This window comes from Euprymna scolopes, chromosome 17 (genome assembly GCF_053919585.1).
Source record: "Euprymna scolopes isolate OS-2025 chromosome 17, ASM5391958v1, whole genome shotgun sequence".
NCBI lineage: Eukaryota > Metazoa > Mollusca > Cephalopoda > Sepiida > Sepiolidae > Euprymna > Euprymna scolopes.
Genome location: NC_136498.1, coordinates 111,083,113 through 111,103,227, shown reverse-complemented (window position 1 = coordinate 111,103,227; position 20,115 = coordinate 111,083,113). Strand labels below are relative to the sequence as shown.

Sequence of the window (20,115 nt, the reverse complement as noted above, 5' to 3'; positions counted from 1 at the left end):
TAACTTTCCAGATTTTCATCTATAGGGTTATCACAAAGAATGGTTATAGTCAGCTAATGTACTTCCTCACTTCTGGCATGGTTACTACCGGAAGTGGTGAAAATCAAATCAATTCTTTCGCTTTTTTTCTCTCACGCCTATAATTTCCCCTGTGCATGTACTCTTTTTTATTATGTTTTTCTGATTATTCCTTCTCTTATTTTACTTTAATTAAGAATTATTGAAATTAGTTTAATTTTTTTTAAAAGAATTATTGAAAACACTTTTTGCACTCTTTCTTTAAAAAAAATGATTTAAAATGCTTTTTAAAATCCTTTTAAACTATTTTGGGAATATTGGATACATTTTTGTAGGATTTTTGAAATTTTGTTATTTTGATTTCAATAATTTAATTTTTATACTTTCATACACATATATTTATGATATTAATTTTAAAAAAATACTTTTATTTAAAAAAAAAAAAAAAATTGTACAATTTCATAAACATATTTCTTTTAAAATTTCGAATAAAATAAAAACTTATGTTTTAATTTTGTTATTAAAAGTGCAAATAAAGACTGATTGTGTTCATTTTTCTGCATAATTTTGTTAATTTTTATTGTATACTTTTCAAGAATGTCCTTTTCTTATATTTTATTTCAATAAAACGCTTCACAATAGAAAATATTGAAAAAATAAAAGTGAAGGAACTGATTTGCCTTTTCACCACTTCCAGCAACAGCCACACAGGAAGTTACAAAGTACATTAGCTGACTATAATCTAAAGAATAATATCTATCGAAACAATCTCTAGACTATTCCTAGGAGAGTCAGCGCAGTCAAACGAGGAGAGTGTCAGAGTTATTGTTAATTTTGCATATTTTATCCGGGTGTATTTGTCATTAAATGGCAATAAAAGACTGTTGGATATTCATGATTGAAACTTGGTAGACAAGTCAGGCATAGGCTAAAGTTTACTTATGCCAATTATGATTGGATTACAAAAAGGATTGTGAATTTTATTGACGATTCCACAGTGGCATTATTCAACCTGTATAAAAAAAGTACTTCCTTCATTTAATGCCCTTGCTAGTAAATGTCTAAAATAAATATATTTATAAAAAAGTGAGTGAGAGAAAGCGATATGGAGAGGCAAGGAAGATGGGCAAACCTGAAAATGGGTGGAAGTGGGGGGGGGGGGGGTGAGAGAAAAAAGAAAGGGAAAGAGAGAGGAGGGAGGTGTCCAAAAAATGGGTTTTATAGCCAACAGCCGACAAGAAACTATTTTTTTTTTTTTTGCAATAGGTAGTAAATAGCAAAATACACTGGTAGCACCGATCTGCAGAGGAGAAGCCGGTAGAATAGCATTTCAGGGCAGCAGTTTCAGAGATGGGAGAGGAGTGGGAGCAAAGCGGCATGGTGGGGTACAAGCTGCCGTAGGGGTAAAGGTGGAAGGAAATGGGTGTCACAGAACATACAGAAAGCATATGAGGAGAGAGAGAAAGAGAGACTCTTAAACAACAATGCACATTACTGGTCACGTGACAGGCTAATACAAAAATTTTTGACAAGTTTGAGTGGAATGGCTGACCAAGAGCTGCAGGAAGGAAGGATGAGGAGGGGGGGGGGGACAGGAAAAAGGAGAAGGAACAAAAAAAAAAGGAGGACTGCTGCCAACTGATCGGGAGGCGGGGAAAAGGGTGTTCCGAAATCATCATCAAATGGTCGTTTTGGGGGCATAGTCTTTGGCGTGGGGGTTGAGGTTCGATTTAACAATAACATCTTCTTTGGCAAACTTGCTGGAGAAAAGTGGAGAAGAAGATTCTGGGGAACTGAGTCCGTTGTATGTATGGGTCGAGGGTAACAGAGCCATCGTTTCTGCCATCCGCGATTTTATGTCTTTAATCTCAAAATCTTTTTTCTGTACAACATCTGGAAAAAGAAAAAGAAAGAAAATTCAGAATTTCTAACATTTTTCACACTAAAAAATGCCAACAGATTTTTTATTTCAAGTAAAGTAAAAGAAAAAAAAGAAAAATTTGCAAAAAAAAAAAGAAAAGAAAAATATTTTAATCAATCTAGAGTTACTTTTAATTGTAACTTAATTTATCTAATGATATTTGTTAAATAACTTTTTTTTAACTCATATTAATGAAAAGCTCCATTCGTGAATATTCACTATTAAATCATGAGTTAACATGATGAAATTACAAACAATCAATGAATAATTGAAATATTGTCTACTAGCATAACACAAAGTGAAAACATAGGTGTGCAAAGTTCGAATCCACTCTGTTCCATAGAACCCATTCATCAAATGCACACTTGACCTTGTGTCTAACCTCCTGGAAATAAAGGTAAATAAAATAAATACAGGTGATTAATTTCAGAGAATTGATATTTTACTAATGAAATGCAAAAAATTCTTTTCATTTCTATATAATTTTATAAAATGCACACCACGAATCCCCCTACCACACTCGTATTATTCCTCTGCATCTTCCAAAAGATGAAGCTAATGGAAGCCCAGCATTCACTCACATGTAACATGGCACTATGAACATTTACATTTTTGTAAATTTGTCCCAAAATGAGCAGCAAAATTGAACAACAGGTTAAGATGGAAAGAAACTTACAAAACTTACTCCATGTAGTCTTGGCCATAAACATAAGATCAAAATAAAAGTATTAGCAGTGATTATATCGCCAAACAGCAAAATGAGTCCGTAACTTCCAATTTCTGAAGACCACAAAACCTAAGAACCTACCTTTAATGAAATTGGTAGTACCACAGGGATTATTTTCAATAGGCATTAATCTTTCTTGCAGCTCACTGTACCACCTGTGAACCCAATGACGACAGCTTGTGCAGAATATATAGCTACCAACACCAGATCTGCAAACTCCATAAGAAAACTTGTCAAAAGTATGCAGATTAGGACCATTATAATAACTTCTGTCTTCCCCATATTGACTTCATATAGGTCGAATTTTGCAGTTCCTTTCTTTGATCCAGCAATAATTACCAGATCATCAGCATACAACAATTCTCAGGGGCATCTTCTGCAGAACTCCCTGGATAAAACTTCAAGCACAACAATGAATAGCAGAGAAATAAACCCTGATAACCATGCACTTTTACTTTAAACTGAACACTAAAGGGGTGATTGACATAAGCCCTGCTCCTAGCATTACGCTACATAGACTGGACAAGATGCACAATCCACTCATCAACACCAGAGAGGCAATGATGGCTAAGTGGTTAACAATGTGGACTGGTAACCTGGGTGGGCCAAGTTCGAGTCCTGTTCATTCCACAGAAACACTTTCGCTTAGGAATGCTGGAAACTTTCACGTGATCCCTCCTGAAAGTACTCATGTCTTTCTAGACAAATATTCTAACTAGAAAGATATTGGAGAAACAAATGCCAACGATAATCATGAATGATGCTCAACAAAAACAACAACAATCATCAACACCAAGTCTTCTCGTTGGGTACCGAGACACAAGTTGAGGAACATGGTCCAGATCAACAGAGTACAAAATAGACTCAGTGGCTTAGTGGGGGATGCCCTTTTCTCTTCGCTACAACCTCTCTCCCACAGAAGAGATGTTGCAAGCCTGTCTTTGTTTTATCATTACTTCCATGGCAAGTGCTCGTCTGAGCTCCAATCTCTGGTCCCCCTTTGCCAATTTTTCATAATAAACACCCATCTAGCTGAAACCACTGTCAATAATTTTCCCCACTCTTTATCTGTGCCTAAATCAAAACGTAGATTCCATGAACAAAGCTTCTTTCTTATAACTGCACGGGTGTGGAACTCTCTTCCGCTTGCCTGTTTCCCAACTGACTACAACTTGGATATCTTCAAGTCCAACATAAACAAATTCCTGATGAACCACCCCCTTAAGTAAGACACTTTATCAAATCTCTAATACTAACGATTACAACGATACTATCCCATTGATTACTGTACATGCAATAACCCTTATCCCCGAGTGGCTTCCAGGCCTTGATAAGTGGTAACCTCCATGTAAAAAAGAAAAAAAATACTCCCTTCGAACATACTTTTCTATCACCCTCTTCGCTACCTTCATCACCTGATCAGAAAGACGATAATTGCACCTTTCCAATACAATCAATGCCTCTGTTCAGTCTCAAAAAACAAAGGACATCCCCTGTAGATGCAGCTGCACGTGTAATTGTGTGGCAAGGGTTGCACAATCCCCAACCACACGTCTCCTGAATCTGCACTGCTTGAGTCCAATGACAAGGAGAAGTCCAGGACGACTGGAAACAATGCTGAGATAAGCGGAGAGCACATGCAACACCCGGAAGTCCCAAATGGTCACCCATCTGGTACTGGCCAATACATCACACTTTCAATTATATATGTTGATAATAAAACTCTCTGGCCAACCAGATAAAATATTGTTTTTTTTTTCATCAGCATGTTCACACGATCAGTCCGTAAGCTAGCACCACCAGACGCTGTCAACATCTCCGTAATAATACAGGAAGACCCAGCTGTAATTCTTCATTTTAGTGATGGACTCGGCTACTATTCTTACGGAAATATGACCCAGCATCAGAAAGTTTGCCAGTATTCAAAGAAAACTCTTTGAGGAAATGCTCATAATACTGTTTCAAAGTTATTTTATTTATTTTTTGTAGAGTAACTTATTAAAAAATTTCCAGAATCATTCCAGAGACATTTATCACCAATATCCTGATTCTCCTTTTGGGTCTACTTGACAATGCTGAATACAATATATCACTCTTGCTAGAAAACACGCAAACAAAACTCACCTCCTTGGCTATGTATTAGGTTGGGCAGAAAGTCCTTAGCATTTTAAAGTACAGGTTTCTGAAAGTGCTTAAAAAGCCTATAAACTGTTTACTTAAATCACAGATGAAACTTAGCATATTTTTTTCATTGATGACAAAATTTTTCAAATTTATTTACTTTCAGATAATCTCATTACAAGAAAATGGATTGCAAAAAATTTAATGTTTGGATAGTTACGCTTTTTAAAAAAAAAAAAAATGAGAAACTGCTGCTAAAACTTTCAAAGAAATTTGTGAAGTGTATGATGACTATGCTGTAAGAGAATCAACTGTTTGGAAGTGGTTTGCAAAAATTCAAAATGGGAAACATCAGTCTTGAAAATGACACTAACAGTGAAAGACTTTCAAAATTTGATATTGATGTTTTGAAGAGAAAGATTGAAGAAAACCCAAATATCACAATTGGAGCATTTTGTTTTAAAAAGTGCAGTTATTGAATAAATATTGCTAAGAAAAAAAAAAATCTCATTTCTATCTTCTTTGTGTGCTTAAAAAACACTGAGAACTATCCAGATAATCAAATATTTCACCTAGATACTCATTCTTACTGACAGCCTGTCTGCACATCTCCAGCATCTCATCTTCTCAGACACAGCAATGCTCACAGCTTTATTTCACCACTACTTCAGACCACAAACCTTTTCCATCACATCAAGCAATACACTCTGGAGCTTGCCTCAAATATCCTCAGCTGTGGAGCACTTGAATTTAGATCAGTGAAGAAGAAGGCTTTCTCAAAGTTATCACTGAAAGCCAACTCACAAATTTTCCAAATTTGCAGTTTAATTTTGAAAGGTTTTAGTTTATAGAGTTGAGTCGGCACTTTCAAGTCACTACAAAAACTTGGTGTTGAGGAACACAGTCTTCACTCTAATCACCTTGAAGTCCTTATACAATTTAAAATCACATTTTTTAAGCAATAGAAAATCTACCTGACTACTGTCATTTCCAGAAGTATATTTTTCATCTACAAATGGGTCACCGCTTATCAAGACCCAAAGATAATTAAGGATATGAATTAATGAATTTGTCAGGGTAACGGTAAGACAACATCTTGAGAATTAATAATGATGGTTGGAATTGAGCAGAATTTATTTAAGATGCCAGTTCAACAAGAATTTGTTTATATTTGACTTGAAAACAACTATGAATTTGTTAACCACATGAATAGCTAGTAGATCTAAAAAGAGAGAAAGCTGTTTACTTACTTTTCAGTATTTCAATTTCACGTTTCGCTTCACCGAGGGCTGAAAAAAGGTCTAATTTTAACCGTGTCTCTGCACTGAGACTGTTTTCAAGATGTGTATTTTTGTCTTGCATTGCTGCCAGGGCCGACATTAAAATTTCTGATTCTCCTTGGCTTTCTTTATATTGACGAAGACACTAAAAAAAAAGAAAACAACTTCTTTTATAAACTTACATAAATGCATTCAAACATTCAGAATTCTACACACACAAGCAAAACGAGATAAGAAAATGTACATTACTCATCCATTTCAATTTTTTTTTACTTACTAATCCTAACCCAACAGCAGAGATAGAATGTGAAATATCTTCAACCAATGTTGTAACAATTATAAAATGTGGCATTTAGATATCAAATTAGTTGTTTGTGAATATGCGTATATGTTTATAATTTTATATAAAGTTAAGATGTTGTTCTTTATATTTGCTGTTAATAACTTTATTAAAAGGTAGCTGAAAAATTAGTTTCATTAGTCAGCTATATTGGTCAGTGTTGCTAAAAAAAAATTTCAACTTGATCTAAGTTTGATCAATAAATCTGGAAAAATTTAAACTTGACCTAAGTTTGATCAATAAATCTTGAAAAATTTAAACTTGACCTAAGTTTGATCAATAAATCTTGAAAAATTTAAACTTGACCTAAGTTTGATCAATAAATCTTGAAAAATTTTAACTACCATACTACTTTTTCCTAAATAGTAAATTTGCAAATAAATATCGTCTACACCCTGTAGGGTGGTCTGTGTATTTATGAAGCCATTTTGACCAACTGAAATAAAACAGCCAACACCAGATTTGAAATCAGCAGATTAAGTGGATTTGTTCACCTGGTTTTAAAATATGGTAAATATCTCTACTATTATATAAAAAAAAACTTTGTGCGTGTGAGTTTGTGTAAGTTCATTCCCTATGGACTTGGAAATGGCTGAGCTGAATTTTAAAAAATTTCACACATAGGTACTTGATGTGTCTGAGAGTGTTATTATGTAGGTTTTGTATCGAGATGCATCTGATAAGTATTGAAAATCAATAATCAATAATCAAAAAACAAATCCGATTAAAGAAGGAAGTCAGATTTTGACCAAAGTTAACACTTTTATACAATCTAACATCACAAGTGCATTTGAGAAGTTTTATCCCTGCACAAACAGAAAGGCTCAGCATATAAAATCAATTGTAAATTCTTTTATAAGACAGGTGTGTGTTCAAAATGAATGTTTATTTATAGAGCACAACTGAACCATAATATATGTATGTATTTTGTATATTTAACTTTAATTCAAGTGAATATGAAAAATATATTGATAAAATTAACAGTTGGTTCTTTAATAAGACAGGGGCATGTTTGAAATGAATGTTTCCGTTTAGAGTACAGTTGAACCATGATACTTGATGTTTGCATCTTAAACTTTAACTGAAGCCATTATTTACAGATAATTTTATAAAATCAACAATAAATCCTCTACAGTGCAATGCAAACTACAATGTATTGTGGACTAAGTCACTGTGTCGCAATAACAGGCAATAAACCGATTTAATTAAAAAAAAAAAATGGATGATTTCACTGATTTCGATGATAATAAAAGTATGGGAGGGTAGAACATATATTGATCCTCATTCAATCCTGAACAACGTCAGGTTTCTCTGCTAGTAATTCATAAAATATTTGCATTTTTTCTTTCTGCTGATGGATGTAGTTTCAGACAAAGCCCTATACCAAGATCAAACAACTTTCCTTAAGTAAAATTTTCCAGGGAATCCAATAGTTGCATTAATTTTCTTTGAGCACATTTGACAATATCATTATGAAAATAATTCTTGCTATTTTGGGTTTCATATGCTGATTTTAATAGCCAAAAAAAATTTGTGATTTGATAAAAAAAAAAAAAAAAAAAAAAATAAATTCTAGATTATGCAAATATTTCAATTATAAAATATTTTTTCTCTTCCATTTGAATGAATTCGCAAAACAAATACAAAACAAAAAACGGTGGTTTTAATTTCCATACCTGTACTTCTCTTTCCAGCTGACGAAACTGTTCTTCACGAATTTTTAATTCTCTTCGAAGCTGCTTCAAATCATTTTCGCTATCCCGACGTCTTGCTTTGCAATTTTCATTGCATTCTTCTCTATTCAAATGAAGAAAAAAAAATCGATTTCATTAAACAGAAAACTTTTAAAATAATTCTCTTTAACCATCAAAATATTTTAAACTAGATTTATTTACCCAGAATTACTGGTAAGGAAAAATAATTCAAAATATAATCATGTTTGCAATTGTTTTTGTAAATAGGCTTCATAATAATCCGTCCATTATTCTATTGCAATAAATAGTAAATAAATATTCAATAAATAAAAAAATAATGTGTTTTTATCAAAGTTACTTATAGACAAGAAACACAGAAATAAGATCTTGTCTTATTAACGGAGATGTGAAAACTTATTTCTAGTGCTGAAAAATTAATGAAACTAAGTAATTTCAAAATTGCAATACCTGTATTTTGCCCTATGTTTGCATTGGAAAATCAGTTCACTCTTTGTATTGATTACATTCTTGGATTAGGGACATGTTATCATCCTAACTGCCTCAGATAAGCCGAGGTTACAAAATTTATTTTGTATGATTTGGATTCACATAGAATATCCCAATTAATTGAGCAGCGAATATTCTTAGATCTAAGTTTTTTTTTTATAAGAGTAGCTAAATAGCTTCCCTGATTACTATTTGAGTTTTTATTATTAAATGATGATATGTGGTTAGAGATTCTTTGCTTTATTAAAGTGGAAGTAGATCCGATGTATGTGTATGTTTCGGGTGCAGTGTGGTTACTGTTGTTGGTATTTAGTATTACATTGTTATTACGGTTATTTAGTATTACATTGTTATTATGGTTATATATATATATATATATATATATATATATATATATATATAATGCTCCTTATCTTGAGTTGAGCATATTGGGAAGTGATACACGATATACCATTAGCGTATTAAGCGATGCTCTTTGTGTAAACAAATCGAGTTTAGGTATTTGGACGATGTCAAAACATCGTTAATTCACTACCTGTACTGAATAGCATAATGGTTCGAAGCCTTGACTGTCGTACAGGCAGTTGGGTTTCAATCCTGGCTTGAGGTAGTTGCCTGTCTAGTTGCACTGATAAGCTGTGATACAGCGAAACAGTACTGTATATGGATGCCTCTATATATATATATATATATATATATATATATATATATATATAAGGTATTTTTAGAAGGCTAGAACAATGCTGGAATGTACAGTCGTTGTGTGAAGATAAATAAATAAATATATGAATAATAAATAATTCGATTTATTTTTTTATTTTTATTTATTACTACTAGCGGGCGTTGCCCAGGTGTTTAGAGGTGTGTGTGTGCTCGGGCAGGGGGGGGGGTAATCAAAAGATAAGAATAAGCGAAGTAAATATTTTTAAATATTAAATAGTAAATTATCAAATATTTCATATAAAATAAATGTTAAAATGTTTAAAAAATCGAAAAAAAAAAAACACAAAAAAACTAACGTAAGGCAAACAAACGATGTTAAATGTAAAAATCGGAAAAACAAAAACAAAAAAAGAAAACGCAAATGTGATGGAAAAAACCCCAGAAAAACGAACATTAAAACTTCTTTAAAAAAGCTGAAAAATAACCCCCCCCCCGAAAAAAACAGAACGTGAAAAATGGCTTAAATAACCCTGTTTCAATATTAAACCTTTAAAAAAAAAAAAAAAGAAAAAAAAAAAGACATCTCACACCATGATTCGAACCCAAAACCTTTTAGATAATGAGGCTGTGCTCTAATGAACTGAGCTAAGACGACGTTGACAAAATTAGGTTGTTTTTTAAATATTTAAACTAAATCATGTTCCGACATCATTTGCGCATGCGTAGAAGCGAACTTGTCATGAGAGGACGGCTTTTGCTGACCCCTCCCTGTAGATAACTGATGATTTTAGGGTGAAGGAATTAATGTTTTTGGCCAATTTTTCGATATTTGTCGGGTGAAGGATCGAACTTTAAAATGATACCAATCTTGTGAAAATCCATGACCCATATCGAAAGTTTTTGCGACACATACAAACATACATACATACATATACACATTGTCCCTTTTATATATATAGATATATATATTTTTTAATATATATTTATTCATTTATCTACCTGAATTTTAACTGTGGGTGGTATTTATTTAAAATTCATGTAGATAAATGAATAACTATATATTAAAAAATATATATATAATAAATAAAAAAGAAAAAAAAAATTGAATCATTTATTATTCATATATTTATTTATCTTCACACAATGACTGTACATTCCTGCATTGTTTTAGCCTTCTAAAAATAACTTTTTATTCTCTAATTATGCTTCAAACAAACTACGCCATACTTCTTTATATATATACATATATATATATATATATATATATATATATATATATATATATATATGTTTTATTTTTTATTACCATATCTTTCTGTTAAGTTACATTATTGTTTCGGCTACACGGCCGTTTTTTTGTAGCGTCCTCAGACTTTTACAGAAATGTTCGTTATTTTGGGATGAAAGAGTGGAAGAGTGAATGAGGTCAGGGGGGGTTTGCGAGGAGGGCGGAGGAGGAAGAGAGGAAGGGAACAAGGAGGGAAGGTAGGGGGGGGGCGTTTGGTATGTCGATAATGTTTTAGTTTGGGGGTTTAAGGAACTTGTGGGGGAGGGTCTGGGAGGTTCATTTCTGGTGTGGCTGAGGGCATAGGGATACATGAGGGGGAGGGGAATATGTGGGGGTGGGAGGAGGGGGGTTTACTTTAAATTTCGAGTCTTAGTGTTAAATAATGTAACTTAACAGAAAGATACAGTAATAAAAAATAAAACGCATATTTGCTCTACAACAGCATTGAGCACTTTCTTCAGTTTTTATGAATTACCATCTCCACTATATATATGTATGCAGTATGGCTGAACGCCTTTATAGATGTAAACTGACCAGGAAAACGACTTCTGAAAAACCTAACATTTTTTTAAACAGCATAACAGACCCAAGGAAAAGCTATTTGAAACCTAAATGCCACAGATTAGCTAAAATATTATTTCAAATTTAATATCAGAAACAAAAACTGCTATTTCAAACTTAAATATAATAAACCAACAAAAATGCTATTTTGAGTTTAAACCTAACAGATCAAAGAAAAGGCTCTTTCTACCTTAAATGTGACAGACGAAGAAACTATTACAAACTTAAGAATGACAGGCTAACTTCTTTTTCTTCTTTGCATGTCTTTGTTTTACATGATGTCTTGCATTATTGTTGTATCCTGAGGTTGAGCAGCAGATGGCAGACAAGACAGTGTTGTAGCATATGGTTCTCTTTTCCACATTTGCAGATGATTGGGTAAGTTTCATGGCTTCATCTGATCATAGTAACTTTTGATCCCCCCCCCCCCCCATTTCTGTTCTCAGATGGTTGAGTGTTTTCCAGGATGCTTCTGAACTAGGTAGGAGGGAGGGTCACGGAAGGGGAGATCCTAATATCAGTAGAAGGTGGGAGTGGGGGGCCATTCTCAAACAGTCTGGTCCACTATTGTAGTCTGGTCTTTTCCTGAGATATTGCTAGGGTTTGACATGGCTAACTAAAATGCAATTTTAAACTTAAGCGTAACAGACCAATTGAACAACCAATTAATCCACTCATCCAAACATGTCTCCCCCGTAACTAGAAGTAGTCATCTTTTCCCCAGTGTGCGTGACTAAATCAAGCATCAGTGTGTGTGTGTGTGTGTGTGTGTGTGTGTGTGTGTGTGTGTATGGGGGAGGAGTAAGGTATGCTTATTTACCTGGCTGCTGCCATCAACACTGCTCGGGCTGCTGCTGATTCTTCTGCTTTTTTAGCTTTCCGTTCTGATGCCAGCTGCTGCTCGACTGCACATTTATTTTTGCAAGCTTCTTGTAGTTTCCGTTCTAAGATGGAAATAGTCTGTTTATCTTGCTGTCTGCTTGTCACCAAATTGTGTAATCTGAACAAAGAAAAGGTCAATTCATTGGACAATCAGAAATAGAAAAAAATGATGATAAGAATCCAAAGAAAAACAACTTTAAATAAAAAAATTATTTCATATTTTACATTGTTTTTTGGAGGGTTTGGTACGTTTTGGTATAGCCGATTCAGCGTGAAATTAGTGCTTTGTCATTACAGTCAAAGTTGTTTTTAGTTTTTTAAAATTAATTCAATAAATAAAGATATTTTTTTTTCTTTGAATAAAATTGCAATAAAAATTATTAAAAGAAAAAAATTAATTTTATTTAAAAAAATAAAAGAACTTAAAAATAATCATGCTTATTTAAAACACAACACAAAAACAAACAACACTCAGTTGTCAACAATGATATTATGCTTTCATATTATAAAAAACACTTTAAAATATTTTTAAGTTTTGAATCCTTAAAAAATTAATTATAAAATAATAAACCAAAAAGAGTTCTGCAAAAGCATGATTTTTCCTTAAAAAACCCAGTAAAATTGATATAAACATTAAAATTTTCAAAATGTGTTTATCTAAAACACAACACAAAAACAGACAACAGTCAGTCGTCAACATTAAAAAAAGAACTTTAAAATAACTGTGTTTATTTAAAATGCAACATAAAAAAGGACAACACTCGGTCGTCAACTAGATTATAATTTCATATTGTTTTTCTTAATTAAAAAAAAAAAAAAAAGAATGGTGCGTATGTACATTATGTTACTGTGCTATTTTTTAAATAATATTTTCAAATTAAATTGAAGTTTCACAATATCTTCTTTTTTTATGAAATTGTTAGGTGAAAGTACAGAATAGTTACAAAACATTTTTCCCTAATCATGTTTATTTAAAACACAGCATAAAAACAAACACTCAGTTGTCAACAACGAGATTATATTTTCATATTGTTTTTTTTTTTTTTTTTTTCAATTAAAAACACTTTTAAATATTTTAAAGTTTTTAATCCTTAAAAAATTAATTAGAAATTAATCAACCAAAAAGTTTTTGCAAAAACATGAGTTTCCTTAAATACACTTAAAGTGATATATTTTCATATTGTTCTTTTTTTTTTCTTTTTTACACAGTGGTCACCACTTATCAAGGCCCGGAAGCCACTCAGAGATAAGGGTTATTGCAAGTACATTATGTTAGTGTGGAGATTTGATGAAGTGTTTACTTAAGGGGGCGGTTCAATAGGAATTTGTTAACGTTGGACTTGAACACATCCAAGTTGTAGTCAGGTGGGAAGCAGGCAGACGGAACAGAGTTCCACAGGCGTGCAGTTCTAAGAAAGAAGCTTTGTTCATGGAATCCACATTTTGATTTAGGTTCAGATAAAGAGTGGGGGAAATTTTTCACAGTGGATTCAGCTAGACGGGTGTTTTTCGTGAAAGGTTGACGAGGGGGGGCCCAGAGATTGGAGTTCAGACGAGCACTTGTCATGGAAATAACGATAAAACAAGGATAGGCTCGCAACGTCTCTTCTGTGGGAGAGAGGTTGCAGGGTAGAGAAAAGGGCATCCCCCACTAAGCCACAAAGTCTATTTTGTACTCTGTCAAGGCAGGATAGGCTGTTTTTAGCAGCTCCTGTCCAGATATGGCAGCAGTATTCCATCCTTGGACGTACTTGGCTTTTATATAGATAGAGAATTGCATCAGTAGTGAGATATCTTCTGGAGCGGTAGAAGGATCCCACCATCTTTCCAGTGACCTTGGCAACAGACTTGATGTACGTATTCCATTTCAGATCAGGAGTAAAGGTCAAACCCAGAAGCTTGTCAAAACACGGGGCCTCTCCCAGACGAGAGCCATCCATCCCAATTGATGCCAGATGGGGATCAGAGCGTTGATGATGTAAGGATAGGAGTTTTTTTCTTAATTCTTATAAAAATCTGACTGGCATGGTCAATGCTGAATTTTCCCACCGCAACATCGAATCAGCCACGCCAAAACATCCCATTCCTTTTGTTTTTCATTAAATTTTAATCATTTCAGATGTTCTTCATTTTAGATTTAACCAAAAAATCGAATTTTATCAATTTAAAATTCCTAAAACCATTTTAATTACTCATTATTGAAAACTTCTATTTGTAATCTTGATTCTTTTAAAGGCTTCGAATGGATTTTGATGGATATTTTAAAAACAAAATTCATATTATGTTTAAAAGAGATCTATTTAAGCAGATATAATTAAGAAATACACTTAACATATAATTAACTCTCTTTTTTCTCCCCTTTCACCTTTCAACAATAAGATCAGCATTAATGAGGACAATAGTCCAAAGTAAATAAATATCTTCTCACCCATTGTTCAATTGCTTTGGTTGATGTGCTCTTCAGACTTCTTCAGAATAAAAATACCATTGTTTTTTTTTTAAGAAGATAATATATTTTAAGAGGAGATTTTATTGAGACAGAGTTTTTAGGAGAGATAGTGCTTGCCACTCAGACCTAGGGTAAGTAATTTCTTTTTCATTTTTTTAATAACTTTTCAGCACGAAAAAATAACAAAATAATTTGTGAGGCTTACTTTTTTCTCAAAGGCTATGGTTAAAAAAATATGGGATCATTTTATATTAAATTTTTAAATGCAAAACTGATCCCCTACTCTAAATTTTAGATTGTCTTTTTTTATAGAAAGAGATGCCATAATTATAAAACCGTATTAGTTACATTGGTTCATACATGTTCCGGTGGAATCCATATTATAAGAGACACATTATGTCAGAACAAAGAAGGAAATCTGCTGAAACAAGAATCAAGTTCAATTAATTTTTTATTTTACATGGAGGTCACCATTATAAAGGCCCAGAAGTCACTCGAGGATAAGGGTTTTGTAAATTAAGGAATATCCGGGTGTAGATTATACTCTGTAAGAAGAAAAAACACGCGATTTTCTTTATGAATGTGGTCTGTAAAATCTTTTGGGGGATTGCATGAGAAATAAAGGGAGTAAGGTTGGGAACGGGCGAGGGAAGTACGATTACGCATTGTATAAGTAAGTTATATATGTTAGCATATCCTTCTACCTATATCAGTAAGTATAGTAATTCAAAGGCAAGATAAGTTACTTTTCTACCAAACTGGATATATTTTTCGTGTTTTTATTCAATGTAACATGTTTATTCAGCTTGAAAAACATACAGTGTTTACCGATGTATTCGAAAATTCAAGATGGCGTCTGATTCTCTCTTTAACACGGTAAGTTTGGGAAAAGGTGTTATAAATACAAAACCGGATAAAATACTGTTAAAAACTCGCTCAATATAGGTTACTGTGACATAGGTTGACATATATTCGACGGGTTTTTAATAGTATTTTGTATAGTTTTTTATTTATTCTTCAAGTTCTTGTTGAGCAACCCCTCCCAAATAATCCATTACAGCCCCATTTCCACCACTGGCTAGAAAGTCGTTTCTGAGTGAAGTATTTGAACTCCTAAATCTAAGGAAAAACAGTATTTCTCAAAGAAGTCATTATTTTATAAAATGACTAGAAAACAATTTGACAGTCGATTTATTTAAAGAAGGATATTCAAATACTGAGGAAAAAGTATTTTTTTTTTTTTTAAATAAAATAACATGCAAATATAGTTTGTTTAAATTAAAAGCTCTCTTAAGAAATTAAAATTGAGTTTCCTTTATGGAATTAAGAAAAGTCAGTTAAATTAGCAACATTCTGACTTTTGGTCATTGAAATCTCTCTAACTGTTTAGTATACATTTATAGGTACTTAATTTCCCTCAATTCTTGTGTTAATAGCTGGTAGCCTTGAGGTAGAATGCTAGTCTATGAAGTCTAGGGTGACTTTGTTTCGTGTGAATCTTCCGATCAGCAGTAATTATCATTTCCTACACTGATGATTGCACACTAGCGTCTGTAGGTATAAAAATAATTGTTAATATTTATCTATAAAATGTTATATACATATAAGTATATATTCTGAACACAGAATAGCTCGAAATAAACATTTAAAAAAATCTTCGACATTCATAGTTTCAATTTTTTCAATTCATGAAAAAATTTTAAAAAATTTTTTTAGCTGCTGCTGCTGATACTACAATAACAAAAAAAAAATGTCAAATTGGTGAGAATGAAAATTTATTTAAGCATCGAGTTCTTTCATCTTTAAATAAGAAAAAAGGTACTTGGGCAGTATCCTACCTAGAAAGTAAGATACAGTACAGTGAAATGCCCATACGAAAAACAAAGAAATTCTTATCTGTTACGTACAGAAGTTATCAAAATCGAAAAGCATGTAATATATTCAAGTAGTATGACATTTATATAAAAAATCTGGCGCTTCTTTACTACAGCACTCTGATGTAAAAACACACTCTTACCTGTGACACACAGAAAAGTTAGCACAACAGAAAATTATGTAAATTATTTTAAATATGTGTTGTACATTACTCGCCCTAGGTAAGGAAATTTTTTTCCACATACGTGCTGTAAATTTCCTGTCCTAGGGAAGGTACAATTATTCCATACATATGTTGTGTAATATTCGTCCTAGGATATGTAAAATATTCTTTTGCTCAAGATGGCAAATGATACATAAACATAAAAATTTTCTCTATCCTAAAAATAACAGGTATGTTCAAAATTTTTCTCATAGTCTTATATGGTCCCGAGCAATGCCGGATGGCCTTGCTAGTCTAATATATGTCCGTCTGTCCGTCCGTTTGTCTCCATATTTTCAAACTATATCTCTTCTAAAACTAAAAGTTGCAAAGCGGCACTAGGGGCCTTCAAATGATTGGATTTTTTATGGACCATTCTTTTATGGGTCTTTAGCCAGTTAAAATAGTTTTTAAGGGATCAAAAAGGGTTCAAAATTTTTAAAAAATCGTTATACATTTTGTATATGAATCTTAGTTTATTATTAATCAGTTCATATGTGTGTCACGTTGACACAGTGGTAATGTCACCAGCTTTGAATGCTAGTTTTGCTTTTGGTTTCAATTCTAGCTGATGGCACCCAAATACTTTTTTTTTTTTTACTTTTGAAATCATGACTATGATAATATATACAAAATCTGGACAAATTAAAAACCGAGCAAAGCCAGGCACCCCACCCCGCCTCTCCCCAGTACTTTTATATATGATTAACTAGTGAGGGGTACCCGGCGTTGCCCGGGTGTTTGGAGGTGTGTGTGGTTTTGGGTAAATCAAAACTCCGGGGAGGGGGAGGGGTAAAAACCTTGAGGCAAAGTTGGAAATTAAAGTGTGAAAAAAAAAAAAAAGAGTGCGACGTTAACCATTGGGCCACGGCGAGATGCTAACGGAAACACGTTTGAATTTATTAAATTACTTAAATTAGCAATTAAATAAGTAATTAAATAAATTCAAACGTGTTTCTGTTAGTATGTCGTGGTGGCGCAATGGTTAACGTCGCACGTTTTTTTTTTCACACTTTAATTTACAACTTTGCCTCAAGGTTTCGGGTTCGATCCTCATACTTACCTACCAAAACATTTCCTCTTCACTCCTCACATTAAAAATCGGCCATGTGCCTAATTTGCTCGGTGGAGGAGCAAATAAATACCTGGCCTTCAGGCTGGGATCAAATTGTAGTATCTGTTCTGCAGATGCTGCACTTAAGATAATTTGTACCAATCAATGGAAGGGAAACTCTCTATACTGGGACAATTATTATTTTTTGTAACCAGAGTGCCCCCTTTTTGCCTACTTTTAGGGGATCTGGTTTTTACCCCACATTAAAAACGGCCTTGTGCCTAATTTGCTTTGGTGGGGAAGCAAATAAATACATTATACAGTAAATTAATCCTTAATTAATGCTTGAAATCAAAGGGAGATAAGTGTTTTCAAGTCGGCCATCTTGCTTATTTTCGATCATACTACCCGCTTTTTTTTCTGAAAATTAGCTCTAGCACGTCTTCTACTGGACAATGTTTCGTAAATTTTGGAATTTATACTAATTTCAACAGGGCGTAAATATGTAATAACGTTTTTCCCTAAAATATCTTTGTTTGAAAATACACGATTGGGTTGGATGACACAATATAGTAAAGACACACAAAAAGTGATGAAAATTAAAATGTTTAAATTTTTAAAAGTAAAAAAACATTTTTACATTATAAAAGTTAAAACATTTTTTACAAACGTTAAATCTTAAAGAGATATGATAGATAAAAAAAAAAAAAAAAATGAAAACTTACTTGTTTTGTAAATTTTCATTGTCTTGCTGGAACTGATACAGTTCTGATCGCATAGACTTTTCAGTAATGGACATGTTTGCTATTTGTGTGCGCAATTCTTGTTCTGTATTACGGCTGGACTGAAGGTCGGCTTTAAGGCGCTTCACATCATTTTCGAGGCTGGAAAATTGCAATAATCAAACGATAACAAATCTATTCAAATCAATGTTGATTCATAATTCACATCAACTTATAAGATTCTTGAATAATCTAAGCAACCATTGATCACAACTTTTGTGGGATTTGAAAAAAAAATCCAATTTAAAAAATAGTCTTTCTTCTCTTATAGATAAAAAAAGAATTTTTACAGGGGAATATTTTATGATACACCGATTGATGTAACATAAAATATTTCCCTGTAAAAAAAAACTTCTTTTTTTTAACTATAAGAGAAAAAAGACTGCTTAGGATCATCAAGCCCAAATATCAGCTGACATGATATTGTAAACAAACACAGACAGAATTTGATGAATGACATCATCATTATAATTTTTAAATTTTTTTTGCGAATTAGTCTACCAGTCAAATTATTCCTTGTAATATATAATAATCAATAGAAGATTGATTCCATAATAATACATACATAATCTGTATAAATTAAAATATCATGTTTAAGCGTATTGTATGAATGGGCAATGCTGGGTGGCCAGCTAGTTTTCAATAAAATATGTAAACATAAAACTTGAAATGTTACATATCCAGAAAAAAGAACTGAAGTCTTATTCCATAAATTTTTCTGCAGATTTTTTTTTCTATGAATGACAATTTATGACAACTTATTCCTGTTTTTTGCTCGTTACACAATTCATTGTTGTAAAAAAATCAAGAAAAAAGGTGAAAGAAAAATTGTCACAGAATGGAATAATTATAACTGAAATTTTTTTTACATTTTATTTAAACACAAACTACGAGGAGCAACTACCTCACAACGTGTTATAGCAAAATTAAAAAAAAAATGAAATATTGAATTTCAAATAAAACTAATGGCATATACTGAATTGTCATGTCACAGTAATAAACATATCAAAAAATTACAAAAAAACGATAAGATAGAAAATCAATTATTAATAAAAATAGTTTTTGAAGACAATCACTGAAAATTGAATTTTGAAAAAAAAAAAAAAAAAAAAAAAAAAAAAACGATGAGTTCTATTGTAATAAAGGGGAGCTAATTATTTTCTGAAAACTGAAAATCTTTGGCCAATTTAGCACAACTTAATTTTCGCTAATTGTCTTCAAAAATTTTTTTCATTAATAAGTAATTTTCTGTTACAAAAACAGCAGCCTGTTCTTGTAAGTAAATAAATATGAAATAGGATAGTCAAGGATTCGAACTTGCGAAGCTAGATTTGGAATTGAGAATTCCAATCATAAGTTAAAATAAATACAGAATGTTATTGTAAATAAAAAATGTGGAATTGCCATTGTTTAGCTCACACAAAATAGTTAGATATCTGTTTATTGAAAAAGGAATGTAATGATGAATTTTGTTTCTGTTATAAAAATGAAAATTAAAATAAGGAATTTAAAAACGGACAATGGAAAAAGTTATTTGTAAAGTGGGTTATGAAAATTAGGTTAAAAGGGCGGCTTTGTAAAAAACAGGTGAATAACAATGCATGCTTAAACACGGAGGCATGTCATGCCATGTGTCTAAGAGGCACGTGCTGGTCATGTAGTGACGTCATGAGTTATGAATTTAATTAGATAAGTCAGAATCAGGATCAGTCAGTTGGAAGAAGCGAGAGGAGTTAGACGGGGGAAGCTAG

General features: G+C 32.5%; 1 protein-coding gene across 4 annotated transcripts in view; it reads right to left on the bottom strand.

Annotated features, from left to right (window-relative positions):
- Positions 1-592: 592 nt before the first annotated feature.
- LOC145296879 (macoilin-like) overlaps positions 593-20,115 on the bottom strand; it is a 128,527-nt gene continuing 109,004 nt past the window's right edge. For all 4 annotated transcript variants that reach the window (XM_080143018.1, XM_080143017.1, XM_080143019.1 and 1 more), the window contains 5 exons: positions 18,308-18,466; positions 11,941-12,120; positions 8,084-8,204; positions 6,038-6,212; positions 593-1,911 (listed from right to left, as the gene is read on the bottom strand). In XM_080143018.1, the coding sequence (XP_079999144.1) occupies positions 1,697-1,911; positions 6,038-6,212; positions 8,084-8,204; positions 11,941-12,120; positions 18,308-18,466 (850 nt within the window). In that variant the 3' untranslated portion in view covers positions 593-1,696. The remainder of the gene's footprint in view (positions 1,912-6,037; positions 6,213-8,083; positions 8,205-11,940; positions 12,121-18,307; positions 18,467-20,115) is intronic.